We start from the raw sequence: 21,185 nt of genomic DNA on the forward strand, positions 1-21,185 counted from the left end.
TATGTTTTGTGTCTTTTCTCACCACAGAGATGCATTGTATGCTTTACCAATTTTAGGAGATTGAGAAAACAGTTAATTCAGGATTTTCTAGAGTAAATGGAATTGATAACAAATATTTTCCCTTCTCCGTGGAATAAACAATATTGCTTAAGTCTGAAATAAATATACAGTGTTCCTGTGTAAGGGCCTAAAAAACTCCGAGCTTCTAGTGGGAATCATCTTGGGATCCCTGAGAAATGTACATTCCTGGATCCATCTCCTTAGGGACCCAATATGATAGATACTATGGTCAGGTTACTCCCTGCTCTCGTGATTTTCATTTATCTAAAGGTCACCAGGATCCATCTGGTAATTTTGTGTTTATGATAGCAAAACTTAGGCACTACACAGTTTAGTAGACAGGAGTTAATGGAAGTGTATCCCAGGCAAATTAAGGCGTAAGGGAGACCAGTTATGGAAAGATTGATCTAAGTACTCTTGTCTTGAGCTTGTCAGTAATAAAGATTTTGACCTTGAGATTTATTTTGAGGCACACAAAGTAGTGGAAGTGACTAGGTAGAAATGGTCCAGATGGGTCGGTTGTCTTTTGATAATTGAAGTGGGTGTTGGTTGGGTACATAGGGGTCCTCTGTCCACAAATTGCTTGACGATTTTGATGGGAAAAAATGGTAAAATTATATCTAAAATTTATTAGCCTTATTAAATCTGTGATCTGAAGAACTGCTTTTGGCAGCATTAGTAGGTATGAGTTAATTTGTTCTCTGAGTTATGTTTAAGATCTTTGGAAAATGGAAATTTTTGGCTTACTATCTCCCATTAAGATCAAGACCAGTATCCATACCTGGCATAGGAGACCCTGTGTGTTGTCTTTTCTCTGCCTGCTCAGCAGCACGACCTCTCACTTGCTCAAACCTGCATTCCCCAGCCAGCTTCAGCTAGTGCCTGGCAGGTCACCTGCTGCTCCTCCCACCTCAGACCTCTCTGATCCCAAATTCACACTTCATACTTGTGCTTATACTTGTACTCTCTGTGCTTATACTTGTCGCAATTGTGTGATTGTCTTTCCACGAGGGTGGAGACAGGCTGTTTTTTGTTTTTTTAATTGAAATATATTTGACATATTACTAAGACGTACATGTTAATATGGTACTTTTTTCTGTTTTTTAATAGGGGGAAGCTTTTATTCACACACACAACTTGAATAATACCAGGGGAGTGTACCAAATTACTAGTGAGCAAGTTGGTTTTCGTAGACATGTTCTATCTTTAACAGGCTATCTCCACTGAAAATTTCAACCAAAGATATCAAATATAGACGTACACACATAGTACCATTCTCTAATCAATTCCACAGGATTTGGAGAGATGAGAAATATCTCTTTCATTAGAGCAGGAGCTAAATACATTGTCAGTTTGCATATGCTTTTCTTTTTAAACATTATTGGAGCATAATTGCTTTACAATGGTGTGTTAGTTTCTGCTTTATAACAAAGTGAATCAGCTATACATATACATATATCCCCATATCCCCTCCCTCTTGCGTCTCCCTCCCATCCTCCCTATCCCACCCTTCTAGGTGGTCACAAAACACTGAGCTCATCTCCCTGTGCTACACAGCTGCTTCGCACTAGTTGTTTTACATTTGGTAGTGTATATATGTCCATGCCACTTTCACTTTGTCCCAGCTTACCCTTCCCCCTCTTCGTGTCATCAAGTCCATTCTCTACGTCTGCATGTTATTACTGTCCTCCCCCTAGGTTCTTCATAACCAATTTTTTTTTTTTTTTTAGATTCCATATATATGTGTTAGCATACGGTATTTGTTTTTCTCTTTCTGACTTGACTTCACTAGGTCCATCCACCTCACTACAAATAACTAAGTTTTGTTTCTTTTTATGGCTGAGTAATATTCCATTGTATATATGTGCCACATCTTCTTTATCCATTCATCTGTTGATGGACACTTAGGTTGCTTCCATGTCCTGGCTATTGTAAATATAGCAGTAATGAACATTGTACATGACTCTGAATTATGGTTTTCTCAGGGTATATGCCCAGTAGTGGGATTGCTGGGTTGTATGGTAGTTCTATTATTGGTTTTTTAAGGAACCTCCTACTGTTCTCCATAGTGGCTGTCTCAATTTACATTCCCACCAACAGTGCAAGAGGGTTCCCTTTTCTCCACACCCTCTCCAGCATTTATTGTTTGTAGATTTTTTGATGATGGCCATTCTGACTGGTGCGAGATGATTCCTCATTGCAGTTTTGATTTTCATTTCTCTAATGATTAGTGATGTTGAGCATCCTTTCATGTGTTGGCAATCTGTATATCTTTTTTGGAGGAATGTCTGTTTAGGTCTGCCCATTTTTGGATTGGGTTGTTTGTTTTTTGATATTGAGCTGCATGAGCTGCTTGTAAATTTTGGAGATTAATCCTTTGTCAGTTGCTTCATTTGTATTTTCTTCCACTCTAAGGGTTGTCTTTTCGTCTTGTTTCTGTTTTCCTTTGATGTGCAAAAGCTTTTAAGTTTCATTAGGTCCCATTTGTTTGTTTTTATTTCCTTTTCTCTAGGAGGTGGGTCAAAAAGGATCTTGCTATAATTTATGTCATAGAGTGTTCTGCCTATGTTTTCCTCTAAGAGTTTGATAGTGTCTGGCCTTACATTTAGGTCTTTAATCCATTTTGAGTTTATTTTTGTGTATGGTGTTAGGGAGTGTTCTAATTTCATTCTTTTACCTACAGCTGTCCATTTTTCCCAGCACCACTTATGGAAGAGGCTGTCTTTTCTCCATTGTGTATTCTTGCCTCCTTTATCAAAAATAAGGTGACCATATGTGCATGGGTTTATATCTGGGCTTTCTATCCTGTTCCATTGATCTATATTTCTGTTTCTGTGCCAGTACCATACTGTCTTGATTACTGTAGCTTTGTAATATAGTCTGAAGTCAGGGAGCCTGATTCCTCCAGCTCCATTTTCCTTTCTCAAGGTTTCTTTGGCTCTTCGGGGTCTTTTGTGTTTCCATACAAATTGTGAAACTTTTTGTTCTAGTTCTGTGAAGAATGCCATTGGTAGTTTGATAGGGATTGCACTGAATCTGTAGATTGCTTTGGGTAGTATAGTTATTTTCACAGTGTTGATTCTTCCAATCCGAGAACGTGGTATATGTATCTGTATCATCTTTAATTTCTTTTTTCAGAGTCTTATAGTTTTCTGTATACAGGTCTTTTGTCTCCTTAGGTAGATTTATTCCTGGGTATTTTATTCTTTTTGTTGCAGTGGTAAATGGGAGTGTTCCCTTAATTTCTCTTTCAGATTTTTCATCATTAGTGTATAGAAATGCAAGAGATTTCTGTGCATTAATTTTGTATCCTGCTACTTTACCAAATTCATTGATTAGCTCTAGTAGTTTTCTGGTGGCATCTTTAGGATTCTCTATGTATAGTATCATGTCATCTCTATGTATAGTATCGTGTCATCTGTACTTCTTTTCCAATTTGGATTCATTTCTTTTTCTTCTCTGATTGCTGTGGCTAAAACTTCCAAAACTATGTTGAATAATAGTGGTGAGAGTGGACAACCTTGTCTTGTTCCTGATCTTAGTGGAAATGGTTTCATTTTTCCACCATTGAGAACGATGTTGGCTGTGGGTTTTTCATATATGGCCCTTACTATGTTGAGAGAAGTTCCCTCTATGCCTACTTTCTGGAGCGTTTTTATCATAAATGGGTGTTCAATTTTGTCAGAAGCTTTTTCTGAATCTATTGAGATGATTGTATGGTTTTTCTACTTCAGTTTGTTAATATGGTGTATCACATTGATTGATTCGCGTATATTGAAGAATCTTGCATTCCTGGGATAAACCACTTGATCATGGTGTATGATCCTTTTAATGTGCTGTTGGATTCTGTTTCCTTCTATTTTGTTGAGGATTTTTGCATCTATGTTCATCAGTGATATTGGCCTATAGTTTTCTTTGTGACATCTTTGTCTGGTTTTGGTATCAGGGTGATGGTGGCCTCATAGAATGAGTTGGGTAGTGTTCCTCCCTCTGGTATATTTTGGAAGAGTGTGAGAAGGATAGGTGTTAGCTCTTCTCCAAATGTTTGATAGAATTTGCCTGTGAAGCCATCTGGTCCTGGGCTTTTGTTTGTTGGAAGATTTTTAATCACAGTCTCAATTTCAGTGCTTGTGATTGGTCTGTTTATATTTTCCATTTTTTCCTGGTTCAGTGTCGGAAGGTTGTGGTTTTCTAAGAATTTGTCCATTTTTTCCAGGTTGTCCATTTTATTGGCATAGAGTTGCTTGTAGTATTAACTCGTGATCCTTTGTATTTCTGCAGTGTCAGTAATTTGGTACATTTGTATGTGGTAACTGGACTGGCAGTTCTTGGTTTCCATCCCAATGTTTCCTAGTGCCTCTAATTGCACAGTTACTGGTTAAGCCATTCCCAAATGCTGACCAGATGCTTCCAGATGGGTGTAATTGAGCCAAATGGGGAGCCCCTGGGCCTCGCCTGCCTGTAACAGAAGAGGCTGCTGAGGGTCACAGTTTAACTGCCGGGCTCAGGTGCTGGGAGGGTGGGGCCCTGGCAGTAGGAAGCTCTGCTCAGGGGCGGGCGCGCAGAAGGGAGGAGGGGTCGGACGATAAGGCCGGGTGGAACAGACAGCCACCTACTCCCGCGTCTCGCTCCTGCAGTGCTGAGACCTCAGCCAAACCTATAAAGATGAACAAGCCTGGGAGTTAAAACACCCTGCTACAATGGTTCGCACTTGTCTCCTGGGTACACCCAGGACGCCTCTGTCCTGTGACAACTGACCCATAAATCCACCACAGGTGCCTCAGACCCAAATGTTTGACCCTGATGTGAGTTGCCTCTGCCTCCTGTGTATTCCCTCCATCCCACCCCCTACTTCCCCACCACCTGTGAATAAAGCCCCTTCATTCTTGGATCCTTCTCGAAGTTCTAGGGAGGGAAATGAGGCAGTAACCTTGGGAGCAAAATTTAAGCAAAATCCCAGCAGCTCTTTTTGGTAGAAATAGAAAAGCTAATTCTAAAATTTGTATGGAAAGGCAAAAGAACTGGAATAGCTAAAACAATATCGAAAACGAAGAATAAAGGTGGAGGAATCACAAACTGGTTTTAAGACAATTTGTAGCTATAGTAATCAAGAGGGTGTGGTGTCGGAGGAGGGACAGACACACATCAATAAACTAGGAGACTGGAAATAGACTTACACAGGTATGACCAACAGCTATGTGACAGATACAAAAGTTATTGAGGGGCGGACAGATACTTTTTTCAATAGATAGTGGGGACTTCGATTAGCAGAAAAATGGACTTCAACCTCAACTTCACACCTTTTACAAAAATTAACTCAAAATGGATCATATATCAATATAAAAAGTAAAGCTGTAAAAATTATAGACAAAAACATCTTCATGACTTAGGGTTAGGTGAAGAGTTCTAAGAGATTACACCAAAAGCACGTTCCACAAAAAGAAAAAAGGGATAAAGTGGTCTTCATCAAAATGAAAATCTTTTGTTCTGTGAAATATCTTGTCAAGAGGATGAAAAGAAACTACAGAAAAAAAAAAAAAAAAGAAACTACAGACTGGGAGAAAATATTTGCAAGTCACATATCCAATAAAAGACTTGTAGCCAAAATACACGAAGAACTCCCTAATCTCAAAAGTAAGAAAACGATCCTATTACAAAATGGATGAATGAACAAACATTTCACTGAAGAGATGACAAGCACATGAAAAGATGATTAACATCAGCCGTTAGGAAAATGCAAATTAAAATCATAAGGAGATATCACTATACACCTAGCAAATGACTAAAATTAAAAATACTGACAATACCAAGCACTGGAAAGACTGGAGCAACTGGATTGTTGGTGGGACTCTGAAATGGTAGTCACTCTAGAAAAGTTTGGCAGTTTCTTATAAAGTTAACATATGCTTAGGATCCAGCAATTGCACTCCTGGGTAGTTATCACACAGAAATGAAATGTCTGCCCACACAAAATCCTGTACACAAATGTTCATGGCAACTGTATTTGTGATAGTCAAGAACTAGAAGCAACCTAAATGTCCTTCAGTGGGCAAATAAACTGGTTGCATCCATAAATGAAATGCTACTCAGTCGTAAAAGACACTTGTTGCGTGCAACAATTTCTATGGATCTTAGTGGTATGCCAAGTACAAAAAGCCAATCTCAAAAGGTTACATATGTCTTGTATCATTTCATGTATATGAACTTCTTGAAATGACAAATTATAGCAATGGAGAAGAGATGGGTAGCTGCCAAGGATGAATGATAGGGATAGAGACAAACAATAAAAGAGTGGCAGGAGGGAGTGTCTTTGTGGTGATGGAACAGTCCTGTGTCCTGATTGTGGTGGTATTTACACAAATCAATACTTGTGATGGAATTTCATAGTGCCCAGAAAGTGCATATAAAAATTGATGAAATAAAGCAAGTTCTGTAGTTTAGTTAATACTGTTGTCAATTTACTGGTTTTGAAAATATACTCTGGTTATCAAGTATGTTATTAAGGGGAAGTTGGGTGAAGTATACAAACTATACTGTTTTTGCAACTTCTTGTGAGTCTTAGTTACAAATTAAAAGGTTTAAAAATTGTGGATGAGTAAATATTTAAATTCTATGACCTCTTACATTTGCCTAGCAAACCCCAAACATATCAGAAGTTGTTAGTGCAGAAAGAATCTGGAGATCACTTAGTCCTGTGGCTCCCAAATCCAGAACGTCAGAGTCCCTAAGGTATTTGTTAGATTATACAAATACTCCGGATCTTCTGGAAAACAATCTTTACAGTATTTCTGGAAAAAATCTGTCTTATCGACAAGCTATCAGGCAGTCTTTATGAAGCTATCCCCTTGCTTTCCACACTTATGGGGATACTACTGCTCTATTCCAGCCACCTCATTTTATAAGTCAGAAGCCAAAAATAGCTCAAGTATTTTTGAAATAATTTGCCGAAGTAATTGGCATAGCTGAAACTAGAAAAATAATCTGTCCTCTAAACTGTTCCTGTAGGAGATGCACCTCATAGCAAAATAATAAACACTACCTTACAGGTGGCTCCTTCGTGAATTATGGCATACATAATGCTGGGTATTTAATAAGAGTTTTTGTTGTAAACTGTATTATGGAAATACACAATACCTCAACTATATGGGGTTTTTTTCCTTTTTTGATAGAGCTGAGAGACAGTTCTAATTTGACAGCTATGCAAATTTGAATGTATATCTTTGTATAGATGAATTCATTCCAGGTAAATGCCTGGATTTTGTTATAATAGTCATCTGTGGGTAACATTCCTGGAGCCTGTTTCACGTTTGTCAAAGTAGCTAACGTGTCTTTATTGATTTTATACAAAGTTGAGAAAAGAGACTAAGGTCATAAATTACCATATTACAATAAAATTTTCACTAACAGCTGCTTGTATAATCTTTATTCTGACCTATAAAGTCTAAAATAAAATGGATCATCCAAGTATTAACTCACATTTCTTATGATATTGTACTTGAGGGACTGCCTTGGCAGGATGTACTAAGCATTCTTCGTTTCTAGCACAATTTCTATCCGTATTATTTGGTAAAATGATGTTATATTTACTAGTATGTGAGGAAAACAAGTGGACTTTTTAAAGCTTATTGTCATGGTATTGTCACCACAGGAGTTTTAGAGCAAAGTATTAGAACATTTAACAACTGAATATTTTAGAGTGATCATTTGAGGGGACCCAGGAGTGACAGATAACCAACATTTCCAAATATGCACACAAACAGTTGCCACCTCATTCAGACTGTCACTTAAGCCTTCAATATGTGGTATCTATCTTCAAAATGAGGGAGCCACTCACATACAGCCCTTAGAACTTGAGCCAGGCTTGATGAACATCATTGACCTCCCTTGCTTCCCAGAGGATCTGAAGCTTTCAAACAGCAATTCTGATGATAAGGAGAGCTTTTCCTGTAGGAGGGAGAGGAGGAAATTGTGGCCTCCGATCACCCCTTCAGACCTTGCAGTCTGAGAAGTGTCAGCTTCCTCTGCAGGTCCTTACCAGTGATCTGCTTATTTGTGGTAATAGATTATTGACATGAATTGTCTAATCTACTCATAGTGTAGGTAGGAGTTTTTGTTTAAGTCTAGCTTTCTAAACCTCTTTGTAGTTAATTAGAAGTTGAACAATGGGTCATGTTACTTGGCTGGGTTACAAGTGTAGGACATGCTGAGCATACCCAAATTTTCAAATAAGATGAGGTTAGATGCTGATATATTATAATGCTTTCTTACCTCTTTAACAACCAGTGAATGTTTAAACCTGTACAATAGGGGGCAGAGTGAGCCACATTTTAAATAATTCTTTTTTTATGTCAATCACAGCTGAGAACAGTTGAGGGAAATGTTACTTGTTGAAACACATTTTGGACATTAACACCTGCTTTGGAAACAATGACATGAAATAGATTGTCTTGTCATATCTTTCTCCCCCAATAGCTTGGTGAATTTGTTTATCCAGTTTATAAGAAGATATGTTTTCTCTATATAGCTTGACAGCTTCAGGGATTCTGTTTTTGTGTGTGTTTGCAGGTAAGTTGGACCACACTGCCCCCCCCTTAGGTTCCTGATAGATTCCAGGTATTTCCTTAGAATTTTAATTCCAGTATATACAATAGTTGACTTTGTTTATTCTATATTTTACACATTTTCTTATGTTTATAATTAGGTAGGTTTTTTCCCCCGTCACCATACCCCTTTTCCTCCTGCCCATGACATAACATAGATGTGTGTGTGTATGTATGGGTGTGTGTGTGTGTGAGATAGAAGAAAGCCATTTTGAACGATTTATTGACTAAGAGTCTTGATCTAGGATTATATTTTAGAGGGTCTAGGAATCTCCTGAAACTGTATGTAGAATTTTCTGATATAAATATGTACCTGTGCGTGTATGCATACACACACACACACACACACACATACCCAACACATACATTTTTCTGGAAAAGGGATCTATATATTTTTCAGATTTTTGAATGGTTTCTTCCCAAGAAACCAGCTAGTGTTTAAATTTGTACATCAGTGAGCGGATTATTACATAATTTTCCAATTTAATCACAGCTGAGAACAGTCGTGAGAAGTTGCCTGTGATTTGACATCATTTATGAAATGTCCCCAGAGTGGTAAGGATCTGTGGATGCATGATCCAGGCTGCAGAACCTGCAACCTATACATTTCACATACTGCTTTGACGGCACCAGCTAACCTACTTATGGAGCAGTGGGCCATTTTAGAGAAAAGTTCCACAATGTCACTGGTAAATACAGAATCAGAAAGAGGGTGTATAAAGCCCCAACCTCAGGAATAAATGCAGAGGGCAAAAACCCAAAGATGTTTTAACACCTAAGACTGAAGTAAAACTTGACAGAATAGATCAAATAAAAAATGTGCAGTGTGTGCCTGTAAAAACAAACGACACAACGTTTGTGTTTGCTTTAAAATATTTAAGCAACTATAAAGTTTTAAAAAAGGGTTAAATGAAGCAAATACGGCAAAAATCTTGGTAACTGCTGATTCTGATTTATAGGTATGTTAAAGTTCATTGTACTATTTACTTTTCGGTATGTATGAAATTTCCCATAATAATTTTTTAAAATTACATACATGTCCTAATTGCTTAACTGCCATACTCTCTCTGTTCCTACCAGAACCAGTACAGTCAGCTCTGATAGGGGCAAAATGAAGATATGGAACAATCAAGTGGACAATAAAGAAGCTGGAAACTAACCCTAGGAGCACTGAGACACATGTAACACATCAGGAAGAAACAAAGCTGAGAATCCATGCAAATTTTAGCAAGACTAGATGAGAAAAATGATCAGTTCAATAATAAAAGCACAATAAACTGAAATCATTTTCATTGATTTTAGGAAATGGTAAAACACAGACTGCTTTGGGGAATGTAAATTGGTATAGCCTTACTGGTAGAACAGTTTAGCGACATGAATCAAAAATCTTAAAACATTCCATATCCTTTGATCCCTTCATTCCCTTAGTAACAGTGTAACCCAGAGAAACATAATGTGAGCAACTATTTCTGCACACATATCTTACATTTGAAAGCTCTGGGGGGAGGGGGAACCCTACTGAACACTATATCCCTAGCACAGGTCCTCCTAACCATGCAGGAAATAAGTGCTAGTTGAATGCATGTTAAATAAACAGTGAAGAATTAGAAACAACCCCCAAAGCCCTAAAACTATTTGGTACATTTTGATTTAAAAGAAATACTAGTCATTTTAAGTTGTTTTTCTTCAAAGAATGTTAAATGACATAGGAAAATGCTGCACATAAAATGTTAAGTGGGAAAAATCAGGGTGTAAAACCATATACAGAATGATCCTAATTAAATATGTTTAACCACAACAAGAAAATATATCAAAATTTTAACTGTAGTATCCCTGGGTTATAAACACAAGTAAGTTTTAAATTTTCTCCTTCAAATTTTTCTGCGACTTCCAAATTATAAGGACGAAAATCTTTTTTTTTAGTGAATTTTTAGTGTTGCAGTCTCTGGATACATGTGTATACTGCATTAAAAAAGAGCCCAAGTCTTCTTTGATCACTTCCAGTCCAAGTTCCCACTCTCCACCTCTGAGGTAACCTCTCTTACAAGTTTTGTGTGTCCTTCTGACCACTTTAATGTTTTTAGATACATATACTGTATATGTACTACAGAAAATGTGTGGTATTAGTGTATTTTTTATATAGTGTTAAGTGGCATGCATAGTTAGCATCTAGCTTTTTTTTCTGTTTTAACTCAACATTCTACGAGAATTGCCTGTTTTTTTTCTTTTAATTTATTTATTTCATTTTATTTATTTTTGGCTGCGTTGGGTCTTTGCTGCTGTGCGCGCCACACACGCACACTTTGTTGCTGTTGTGGTGAGCGGGGGGGCTACTCTTCGTTGCAGTGCGCGGACCTCTCATTGCGGTGGCTTCTCTTGTTGAGGAGCATGGGCTCTAGGTGTGTGGGTTCAGTAGGTGTGGCTTGCGGGCCCTAGAGCACAGGCTCAGTAGTTGTGGCACACGCACGGGCTTAGCTGCTCCGCGGCATGTGGGATCCTCCCAGACCAGGGCTCGAACCTGTGTCCCCTGCATTGGCAGGTGGATTCTTAATCACTGCACCACCAGGGAGGCCCCGAGAATTGCCTGTTTTGATACATGGAAATGAATTCACTCCCCTTAACTACTATATGCTACTATATTTAACCATCTCCTCTCACTACGCAGGAAAGGGCTTGGGTATTCTCTCTCTGAACCTACTGAAGGAGGGGGCTATGGAAACCTCCTCCCACTCTGCTGCTGGTGGCAGGGGAAATGAATCTTCTCAAAGGATAGAGGAGTGGGTGTCAGTTCCCAGGAGCAAAACAGGTCCAGTCCTTAGCGTCTGCAGAAAGGAAACCATGGGAGGCTTCCCCTGGGCTCAGTGATCACCCACATACACAAACATTCCACAGAGATCTATTGAGTACTACCAAGTGCCAGGCACCATACTAAACCCTGAAGATCTGGCATGCACGTGTAAATACCAATGCACCAACGGCTGCAGATATACTGAACTATGACTTCCTGTTAGCCTATCAGGGCATGCTTTGTTAAATTTCTGCTTCACTGTTATTACTAACAGTGATCTCTGGGTATTTGAAAAGCTTTAAAGTAACCCAAGAAATCACCACCTAGCCATAGGTTTTATTTATTCTCATGTAAAGTTTATATGAATGTAGGAATACATGTGAGATTCCAGTTTGTTTTTAATAATTTACAAAATGGGACTTGGTGATCTCTAAAATCACTTTTCAGCTCTAAGTCTGTACAAGATATTTGCAATAGGACTCTTTGACCACTAGGTGTCGCTATTGACAACACAAAAGTTAGACAAAAGCAAGGGGTTTACATTACAGAACTGCTATAAAGAACACTAAGAAATTTAAGAATAAAAATGTGAAAGCACTTTTACAGACAAGCCCTGTAAAAACCCAGAAGGGGCGCTTCCAGAACCTATGTGCATATCAGTTCCATGGGCATGCTGATAGTTAAGTACTCCCTATACCTTCCAGAACAACGTTTAGCAACTTACCGGTCAGCAGCTTAAGAAGGGAATCAAAGGTCTTAGAATTGGAAGGGAGTTTATTTGCCTATTAGTTTTCAAATCTCTGCTCCCTGGAGTTAGAGATACGTTTACATCACAACCTAGTGCACACACACACACACACACACACACACACACACACACCATAGACACAGATTTTCTATGTCTGTGTTTCTACTTCTAGTTGAAATCAAAGTTTCACAAAACAATGATAACCTCACTATGTGCAATGCACTTTTTTCTATGTACTTGTGAACTAATAGAAAACATATATTGGTCTTTGCCCCAGTTCCTGGCGCAGAGCTCCTAAATGCCTTGGAATTTCCCGGGTGATAGGAGTGGCTTTTGTTCTAATGGGTTGACTCTTGGTGGGCTCCTGAATAGCTTCAGGATGGGAGCTGGTCGCCAGGAAGACCAAGCCCTGATTAAAAGCTTGGAACTTTCAGCCCCATCCCCCGTCATCCGGGAAGGGGAGAAGGGTTAGCAGTGGAGTTAATGATTGATCATGCCTATGTGATGCAGCCTCCATAAAAATTCCAAAAGTACGTGGTTCAGAGAGGCTCCAGGGTGGTGAACTCGTCTACATGCCAAGAGGGTGGTGCTCCCCAACCACAGGGGGACAGAAGTTCCTGCACTTGTGACCCTTCTGGACCTCACCTGTGCAGCTCCTCCTCTGTATCCTTTATCATATCCTTTGTTATATAACAAACTGATAAGCATAAGTAAGTGTTTCCCTGAGTACTGTGAGTCATTCTAGCAAATTACTGGACACAAGGAGGGGGGTCATTGGAACCCAGATTTATAGCTGGTCAGTTAGAAATACAGGTGACAATCTGGGACTTGCAACTGGTATCTTAAGTGGGGCAGTCTTATGGGACTGAACACTTAACCTGGAGGATCTGATACTAACTTCAGGTAGATGATATGAGAACTGAACTAAATTGTAGAACACTTAGCTGGTGTTGCAGACTTGTCTGATGTGTGGAAAACGCATAACATCTAGCGTCAGATGTGCTGTATGATAGTATTGTGACAGTAAAGGAAACCCAGGGAATGCTTTTCCTAGACATATTCTATTTCATAAAAAAATACTGGTCATACAATAAATTGATTTTACTTGAACTAATACCCTTCCTTCCATTTAATACGTTAGGAAACAGAGATTCAGAGAGGTGCAGTGACTTGCCCCAAATAACACAGTAAACCAGGACTCAGACTTTTCAGGACACTGGCAGGTTTTGCTTTGAAAGGTGCTAGGCAAAATTCAAAAACTGTCCTTGACATACTCCCAGCCCTTTCTGCACTCCTGTTTCTTCTAAAGTTTGTGGGCCAGTGCCTGCTGGTGAAAAAACCAACAAAGTGTATGTGTGATTAGTCCTTTTAAAAATACGAGTTCTTTCTGAAATACAAATATGATCACTTTAACTGTTCTACTTGAATTCCCTCAGCACCTCTTTGTGGTTTTCAGGCCAAATACAAATCATCAGTGTGGCAATAAAGGCTCCTCCAGACCTGGCCCCAGTCCTGCTAGCCAGCCTCACTCTTTACCACTTCCCCACATGTAACTTCAAGGTCTTTCCTTCCTCCATTCTTGGCCTGGCTAAATCCTAAGTTTTTCACAACTCTACTCACATTCCTCTTCTGTGACTCTTCCCTGGTGCTTGCTTCCCACACCACTGCTACAACACACGTCGTGCCATCAATCTTCTTCTTGTCTGTCTTCTCCACTGGACTGGGGCATTCGTATGAGCCGGGTCAGGGCTCTCGGTCTGCTGCCCCTGCCACCCAGCCTAGGGCTCAGCACACAAGAGGAACTCAGTAAGTATCTGCCGAAGTGAATCTTTGCATATTCTTACTCTCAGATTTTAATCCCCCCAAAACTCCAACTCACTGGAATATCAGCTCTCTGAATTATGTAAGAACTAGTTTTTCTTTGTTTTTTTCTTAACACCTTTATTGGAGTATAATTGCTTTACAATGGTGTGTTAGTTTCTGCTTTATAACAAAGTGAATCAGCTACACATATACATATATCTCCCTCCCTCTTGCGTCTCCCTCCCACCCTCCCTATCCCACCCCTCTAGGTGGTCACAAAGCACCGAGCTGATCTCCCTGTGCTATGCGGCTGCTTCCCACTAGCTATTTTACATTTGGTAGTGTATATATGTCCACGCCACTCTCTCACTTCGTCCCAGCTTACCCTTCCCCCTCCCCATGTCCTCAAGTCCATTCTCTACGTCTGCATCTTTATTCCTGTCCTGCCCCTAGGTTCTTCAGAACTTTTTTTTTTTAGATTCCATATATATGTGTAGAACTAGTTTTGATAATGCAGATCTCTGTTTCCTAATATCTTGAGAGTATTAAGAAAAACTATACCTATCTTGGGAGAAATGGATGCAAAAACCCACTTCTGACTTTTTTTTCCTCCTTATCTTATATATATTGGGTGGGGGGTGGTAGTTTCATTTTTTTAACCTCCAGATTGTAGGCCAGTACCTGATGATCAGCACACCCTCTGACCCTTCCATGGTTACTCAAAGAACTAGCCCACCCACTCGGGTCCCCAGACTGAAAGCTTTCCCTGGATCACTTACGAGGGGCAGACAGCAACCCTTCCTGAATGCCACCTTACAACATACCCAAAAAAGTGGCTCAAGAAGTTACTTATTATCCATCAAATCAGAGTGAAAAGGAGATAGTTAAATGCTTCTATGAATAAGTACAGGGATAACAAAGGGAGAGGTCCAACACGGGGGGCTGTGGTGGTCAGAGATGGCTTTGTCAAGAGTGGATCACATATAGCAGGTTGAGAATTGGGCAGAGAGATGGGGAGGGAAACACTTCCAGGTGAGAACCAGCATGAGGGACAGTCAGGCTGTGGGCAGAGAAGGCGCCCGACCAGGAGCCCATTCGCCTGGGGAGAAGTCAGGCCCAAACGGAGGTGGGAAGGGGCAGGCATGTGCCTCGACGGCAGCAGGGCAGATTACCCTCTCCCGCTGACTCCATGCGGCACTGTGTTAGTTATGCAGTGCATTCAGACTCACTCACCATTTCGATCTCTGTGCCCTTCTTAGGCGAGTGGGATTGATATTAACGGACTTTTTAAAACAGAAGTGGTAACAGACTAAAGGAGATTAAGAAAATTAGCTCAAGCCACGCAGCTAGTAGCAAACCAACCTCACCGTCCAGCTCCCTAGACCTCTCCCAATTTCACAGACCCAAGAGTCAGGTGGGCCTCAAAATTCACATGGCTGAGCTTCCTCATGGTGCAGATGAAGACTCTGAGGACCAAAGAGGTGAAATCGTTTTTCCAAGATCACACAAAAGTAGAGTTTAGGAGACTGACTTGTAGCAGCTTTAACCAGTCTTGTTCCTCACTGAAGGGGCTTTGCATTGTATTGGCTGGAGAGGAAACCCCGAAGAAAAAAAACCCTCATGTTGCAGAGAAAGAACTGTTACTTTGACAAAACAAAATATTTTCTAATTTTATGACACTTGGGATAACAGTCTGTTATTTAACTGCATTCTTAAAAAATGGAAATTTTTATCAACCAAAAATTAAAAGTTTAAGTGAAAAAAATTCTGAAAAAAATAGAGCTGCTTGAGGAGAAGCATCTGTCTGGGGAGGGTGGTCTCTACAACCTACAGGAGATCTTCAGAACTTTGTTCTGCCACTGGTGAGTTTTTAGGTCTTCATCAATCAGGGAATTAAAAAAAAATTAACTTAAAAAAAAGAAACTAGGGCTTCTCTGGTGGTGCAGTTGTTGAGAATCCACCTGCCAATGCAAGGGACATGGGTTCAAGCTCTGGTCTGGGAAGATCCCACGTGCCGCAGAGCAACTAAGCCCATGCACCACAACTACTGAGCCTGCACTCTAGAGCCTGCAAGCCACAACTACTGAGCTCATGTGCTGCAACTACTGAAGCCCACCTGCCTAGAGCCCGTGCTCCGCAACAAGAGAAGCCACCACAATGAGAAGCCCGCACACCGCAAAGAAGAGTAGCCCCCGCTTGTGGCAACTAGAGAAAGTCCACGCACAGCAACGAAGACCCAACACAGCCAAAAATAAATAAATAAAATAAATAAATTTATTAAAAAAAAAAAAAAAAAGAAACTACACACTGCCCCCAAACTGACAGACTACTGTCATCTCAGAATCTGTTCAAAAAGGATAACTAGTATTTCCAGACGAGTACATCATCCAGATGACACATTATTACAATTTTTTTTTTACCCTAGAAATGACATGGCTTGAGAAATGACTTGCTGAGAAATCTGTGTTTACATTAGGGAGAGTCGGGGGCGGGAGGTGGAAATCCCTTGCAGAAGCTGAAAAGATGTTAAGTGGTAAATACCAAAATGCCCAACAAGCATGTAAGCAGGCTCTCATTCCAGCAAGAATATGTGCAGCTCAGCGTTTTAAAATTTGCTTTTAGCTTCTCCAGCAGTTTGAATTAACCCTTTCTCTACTTCTGTTCCCTTCATGAGAGTACAGCCCTTAACCTAGAGACTCACAGGGCTGTCACGGTCCTCTGCTATTCGCCAGCAGATAATCCCCTCATCCTAACTGCTTCTCCAAAGTAGGCCGCCTCTCCAAATGCCTCCTAGACTTCCTTGCTATCCAGATTCTCGGGGCAAGGTCCGGGCAATGTTAGGAAGTAAGTCCATCTTGCAGGAGCTATGCACAGAATTGGAAAAGACCTACTGGGAGACCAAAGCAACACAAATAAATGCCACTTGAAAGGTACATCCAGACCAGAACTTCTTCAGGAGCATGTGCATCAGAATCACCCCAGAGGGGCTGTTCCAGCAGGTGGCCCCAGCGTCTGTAATTGTAAAAGATCCTCAAGTGACTCTAAAGTGCATCCCCCACTGACAGACACTAATCTAGATGCTCTAAAGAGTCAATTACGTTTTTCTCTTAGTTTAAGACCCTAGCAAGTTAAAATGAAAAACAAAACAGGCAACCCCAAACCGAAAATTCTATGGTTCATCTTAATATCTTACTGACTATTAAACTTATTGACAGCCTAGGTGAATGACAATCAAATATAAGAAAGGTGACCATTTAATGAATATTTGCATAATACTTTACCATATTTTCTCATACACTAAGGCTCTCATGTGCTTCACACAGCAACCCTGTGAGGTAGCTTGTTATTCTCAAATTAAAGGTGAAGAGAACGAGTCTCAGAGACATGAGGGAACGACCTGGAAGTGCCCTGATGATGTCAGTATTTCTATTACCAAGTTAGATTCCTTTTTTGCTATTTATAGTGATTTGTGTCTTTGCAGTGTGTCTTCTAAACATAGAGTACATCAGTTGCTGCAGACATTTGCTTCTAAGGGAAAAAAAATCCACGTCAAAATCTCGGTGATCTGAATCTCACACCATATTGGTCCCATTAAAACCAGGGCCGGCCACGTAAACTCTCAGAGTTCTTCTAAGCTCTTTGGCTCAATAGAAGAATCTGAAGAACAAGAACAAAACAAAAGCCAAGAAAATAAAAGAAGGTTAACTGAGCAGTGAAGACTTGTTTCAAGAATATCAATTCTAAAATAAAACCACTCAGCTCTGTGGTTGGGTGAGTGTTATTATAGGAAAGCCAAAAGCTTCCTAAATGAGTGGGTGCTGATTGGTTGGAAAACTAAACAAACAAGTCAGTGCCCAGTCCGTTAAAGAGGAAAGCAGACTTAATACATGGTGGTGCCAGCAGGGACGACATATCCAAGTGCAAAAGAGACACCAGGATCTTTGCAACAGTGAAACATGCAGCGCAGGCTTCTCTTTTTACCTTGTCTGTAGACGTTTCCTTCATCCTGAAAGGCTGCTCTGGCGTAACTCAGAGGCAGATTCAGCCCGACAGCTGGCCCTACCATGCTCAGCCATGACGTGATGTAGTTGACATTCCTGGGAAACAAGTGAAACACAGAAAACTCTGTTTCCATTGTAGTTGTTTGAGTGGTAGAAAATCAGTTACCAACCATCATAGAAACGAGGCTTTCTTCAAAGACGTGCGCTCAGCACCTGGAATCTCAGCATTTCCAAATGCCAGCCCATTGCTTAACAGGGACTCGAGGGCCAAAGAGGCTGAGGATCCATCCCTCACTAAAGCAGTTGAAGGGAAGGTCAAGGCACTGGGGCTCCTGACTTCCCTCCATGATTCCAAGTTGATGCAATTGACAACATTAGCTAAGGTAGCTGAGTGCAGTTAAGTGCATGGCTTGGAGGCAAAAGTGCCTGGGTTCAAATGACAGTTCCACCGCTTAACTAGACGTGTGACCTTAGCGGAGTCATTTAGCCCCTCTGTGCTTTAGCCTCCTCCTCTGCAAACTGGGCAAAATAATGGTCCTTAGCTCGGAGGGGTGTTACAGGAATCCAGTGCTTTACTATATCCAAAATACTTAGAACAGTGCCTAGCACACAGTAAAAAAAAAAAAAAAAAAAAAAAAAAAAAAAATCAATAAATGTTAGCCATTACTATTATTACAAAGAATATTTCTTTTTTAGCTTAGCTTTTAGAATCACATAAAAAGATTTACACTTTTAAAATAAGAGTGAAAGCCAATGTAGCTTGATGTTGTTTCTTACCTATTGATTTTCTGAGAATTCTTTAACACAGGAGTCATGAATTCATTAGTCTTGCAGGGATGAAGTACGAAAAAGGGTTGTCCAAGTATCGGATGCTCCTGTAAGAATCAGAGTTGGCCCAGGATTGCCAGCTTAAGTTACCTTGAAAAAGTTAAAATCCATAATCTGGTTTACTCCTTTAAGATAAAGGTTTGTTTTAAATTTCAAGTTATAAAATTAAGATACAGATTGATTCCTATTTTGAAATATAATTGATAACCCAAACACGAGGAAAAGTTGGTGAGAAGAAACCATTTATCGATAAAGGACAGACACTCAATACAAGCTGCAGATACATTTATCAGTTCCCTCTAACTGTTCTTTAGCTAGTGTTTCCTTTGGCCTATAATTATTCTTCAGTTTTAACTCAAGGATATCCATGAAGTCCAGGAGCCTGACCATCTGAACAATGCATTTCATTCATCTCTTTGTCAATGGTAAGGGGACCAAAATCATTCACATATTTTCTTACATAAATTTTGTCAACATGTTAATTGTTTCAGGCATAACTGCATCCAGTGCCAGTGGGCACATGTCCAGTGAGTAGACGGGATAGGTGGTGGTGTGGAAGAGGGGACCAGCTGGCACTATTTAAATTGCACTGCTTCTGTCTGTCTGTCTGTCTCTCCCTGAGTTTCTCTGTTTATCTGTGTCTCTCCTTCTGTCTCCCCCAAGCCTACGGGGCTGTTTCCGTAAGTTCAAAGTCCGTAAGATGGAACTCCACTGCCTTTATGAGAGAATAACTGGATGTAAGATACAGGTCAGACTGCTGCCAAGTTAGGGATGTGAACATCATTTGGCAAGCACTGGGGAGCCCTAGAAGGTTTCTATAATAGTGAGTGATCTATGCATAAATTCTACCAATGCAAAAACAATTATTGTTGATAAATTTATCAATTGCTTACATTGTGCATTAGCCATTATGCCAGAGATTGCAAACCCAAATGCTGCTATGATCTGAATGTCTGTGTTCCCACAAAGTCATACACTGAAATGCTAATGCCCAGTGTGATGGTATTAGGAGGTAGGGCCTTTGGGAAGCGCTTAGGTCATGAGGGTGGAGCCCTCATGATGAGATTAATGCCTTTATAAAAGAGGCTTCAGAGGGCTAGCTTGCCCCTTTCTGCCATGTGAGGACACACAGAGAAGTCTGCAACCTGGAAAAGGGCCCTCACGAGAGAGGGCTGGAGACCTAAACCTGGTCTCAGACTTCCAGCCTCCAGAACTGTAAGAAATAACTTTCTGTTGTATATCAACTACCCAATCTGTGGTATTTTGCTATAGCCGCCCAAAGAGACCAAGACAACTACCTATGAAGACCAGGCAAGTGACCCGAAGGGGTGAGGCCAATTAACTACACCAGCAGGTGACAAGGACTGTGGGGACCTGGAGAGCCCAGCCGAGGTTGTGCTTGCCACTCTGCTTCAGCCAGCTGTGCCATGTGGGGTGCAGGCTTGGTGTGCAAGGTCTTCCCATTTGTCAAAATAACCTAGAAATCCAGATTTTTATGCAAAACCCCCTAAATTTAAATATGGGCACAATTTTTTAAAAACATGGTGTGGGCCAAATAAAACAAGCCTGTAGGCTGGATCTTGACTAGGGGCTGCCTAGCTTCTTCTCCTGGCTTCTTCTCTTCTCAGCCAGTCCAAGGAGAAGCTGAACTCAGAGCTGTCCACGGGAAGAATTGTATCCTGCTGCCTCCACTGTCCAACCCTAAAACATTCATGGCTGTGCACAAGTGAACACACCCAACCATAAGAAATGGGAGGAATAGTTCCATTTGTATGGGTGACATTGGGCATGGAGATGCACGTGTTTGCGAGCACGCGTGTGCACGTGTGGTGAGGGCTGAGCTATCCACTGGGAGTAGGTTGGAGTATGTCTCCCTGAGTGCCACCTCTGGATGTCTCTGCCCAGGGTCCTGATTCTCACACAGAGCTTGAGCTCCCATCTCCTGCTCTCTCCCTACCCCTCATATCTGTCCCTAACCAGATGCTGGGGTCACAGCCCCAGATGTGTTATGCTTATCACAAGTCCTCCTGTCCAACTTGACTCTGGCCCCCCTTACCTGCCTTAAACTAATATTTATTAATTCATCACATATCTAGTGATCATCTCTTATGTGTCTTCCAGGAATAGTTCTGGATCTAGTTACAGAGATCACTATTTCTAAGATAAACCAAGTCCCTGATCCCATGGAACTTACATTCCAGTGCAGGAGACAGCCAATAAACACATAGAACAAATAAGTAAACAGGATAATCTAGATAATAGTAAGTGCTATGAATAAAACAAAACAGGGTAATGTGATTTTGGAGGGACTGTGGTAATAATTTCGATTTGGTGAAAGGGAAGGCCTTACTGAAGAG

The 21,185-nt window shown here is 40.6% G+C and overlaps 1 protein-coding gene across 7 annotated transcripts in view; it reads right to left on the bottom strand.

Annotated features, from left to right (window-relative positions):
- Window positions 1-4,241: 4,241 nt before the first annotated feature.
- ATG10 (autophagy related 10) overlaps window positions 4,242-21,185 on the bottom strand; it is a 243,037-nt gene continuing 226,093 nt past the window's right edge. For 4 of the 7 annotated variants that reach the window (XR_004349283.1, XR_004349287.1, XR_004349282.1 and 1 more), the window contains 6 exons: window positions 18,778-18,875; window positions 17,981-18,096; window positions 16,701-17,656; window positions 13,817-13,974; window positions 7,895-8,004; window positions 4,242-4,717 (listed from right to left, as the gene is read on the bottom strand). Coding sequence is in view for 1 of the 7 variants with exons in the window: in XM_032627481.1 (XP_032483372.1) it covers window positions 17,619-17,656; window positions 17,981-18,096; window positions 18,778-18,875 (252 nt within the window). In the remaining 6 variants the exon portion in view is untranslated. Of the gene's footprint in view, window positions 4,718-7,894; window positions 8,005-13,816; window positions 13,975-14,385; window positions 15,961-16,407; window positions 17,657-17,980; window positions 18,097-18,777; window positions 18,876-21,185 lie in introns of those variants that run through there. The other 3 variants (XR_004349285.1, XR_004349284.1, XM_032627481.1) reach the window with 3 other exon arrangements.

The sequence above is a fragment of the Phocoena sinus genome, chromosome 3 (genome assembly GCF_008692025.1).
Source record: "Phocoena sinus isolate mPhoSin1 chromosome 3, mPhoSin1.pri, whole genome shotgun sequence".
NCBI lineage: Eukaryota > Metazoa > Chordata > Mammalia > Artiodactyla > Phocoenidae > Phocoena > Phocoena sinus.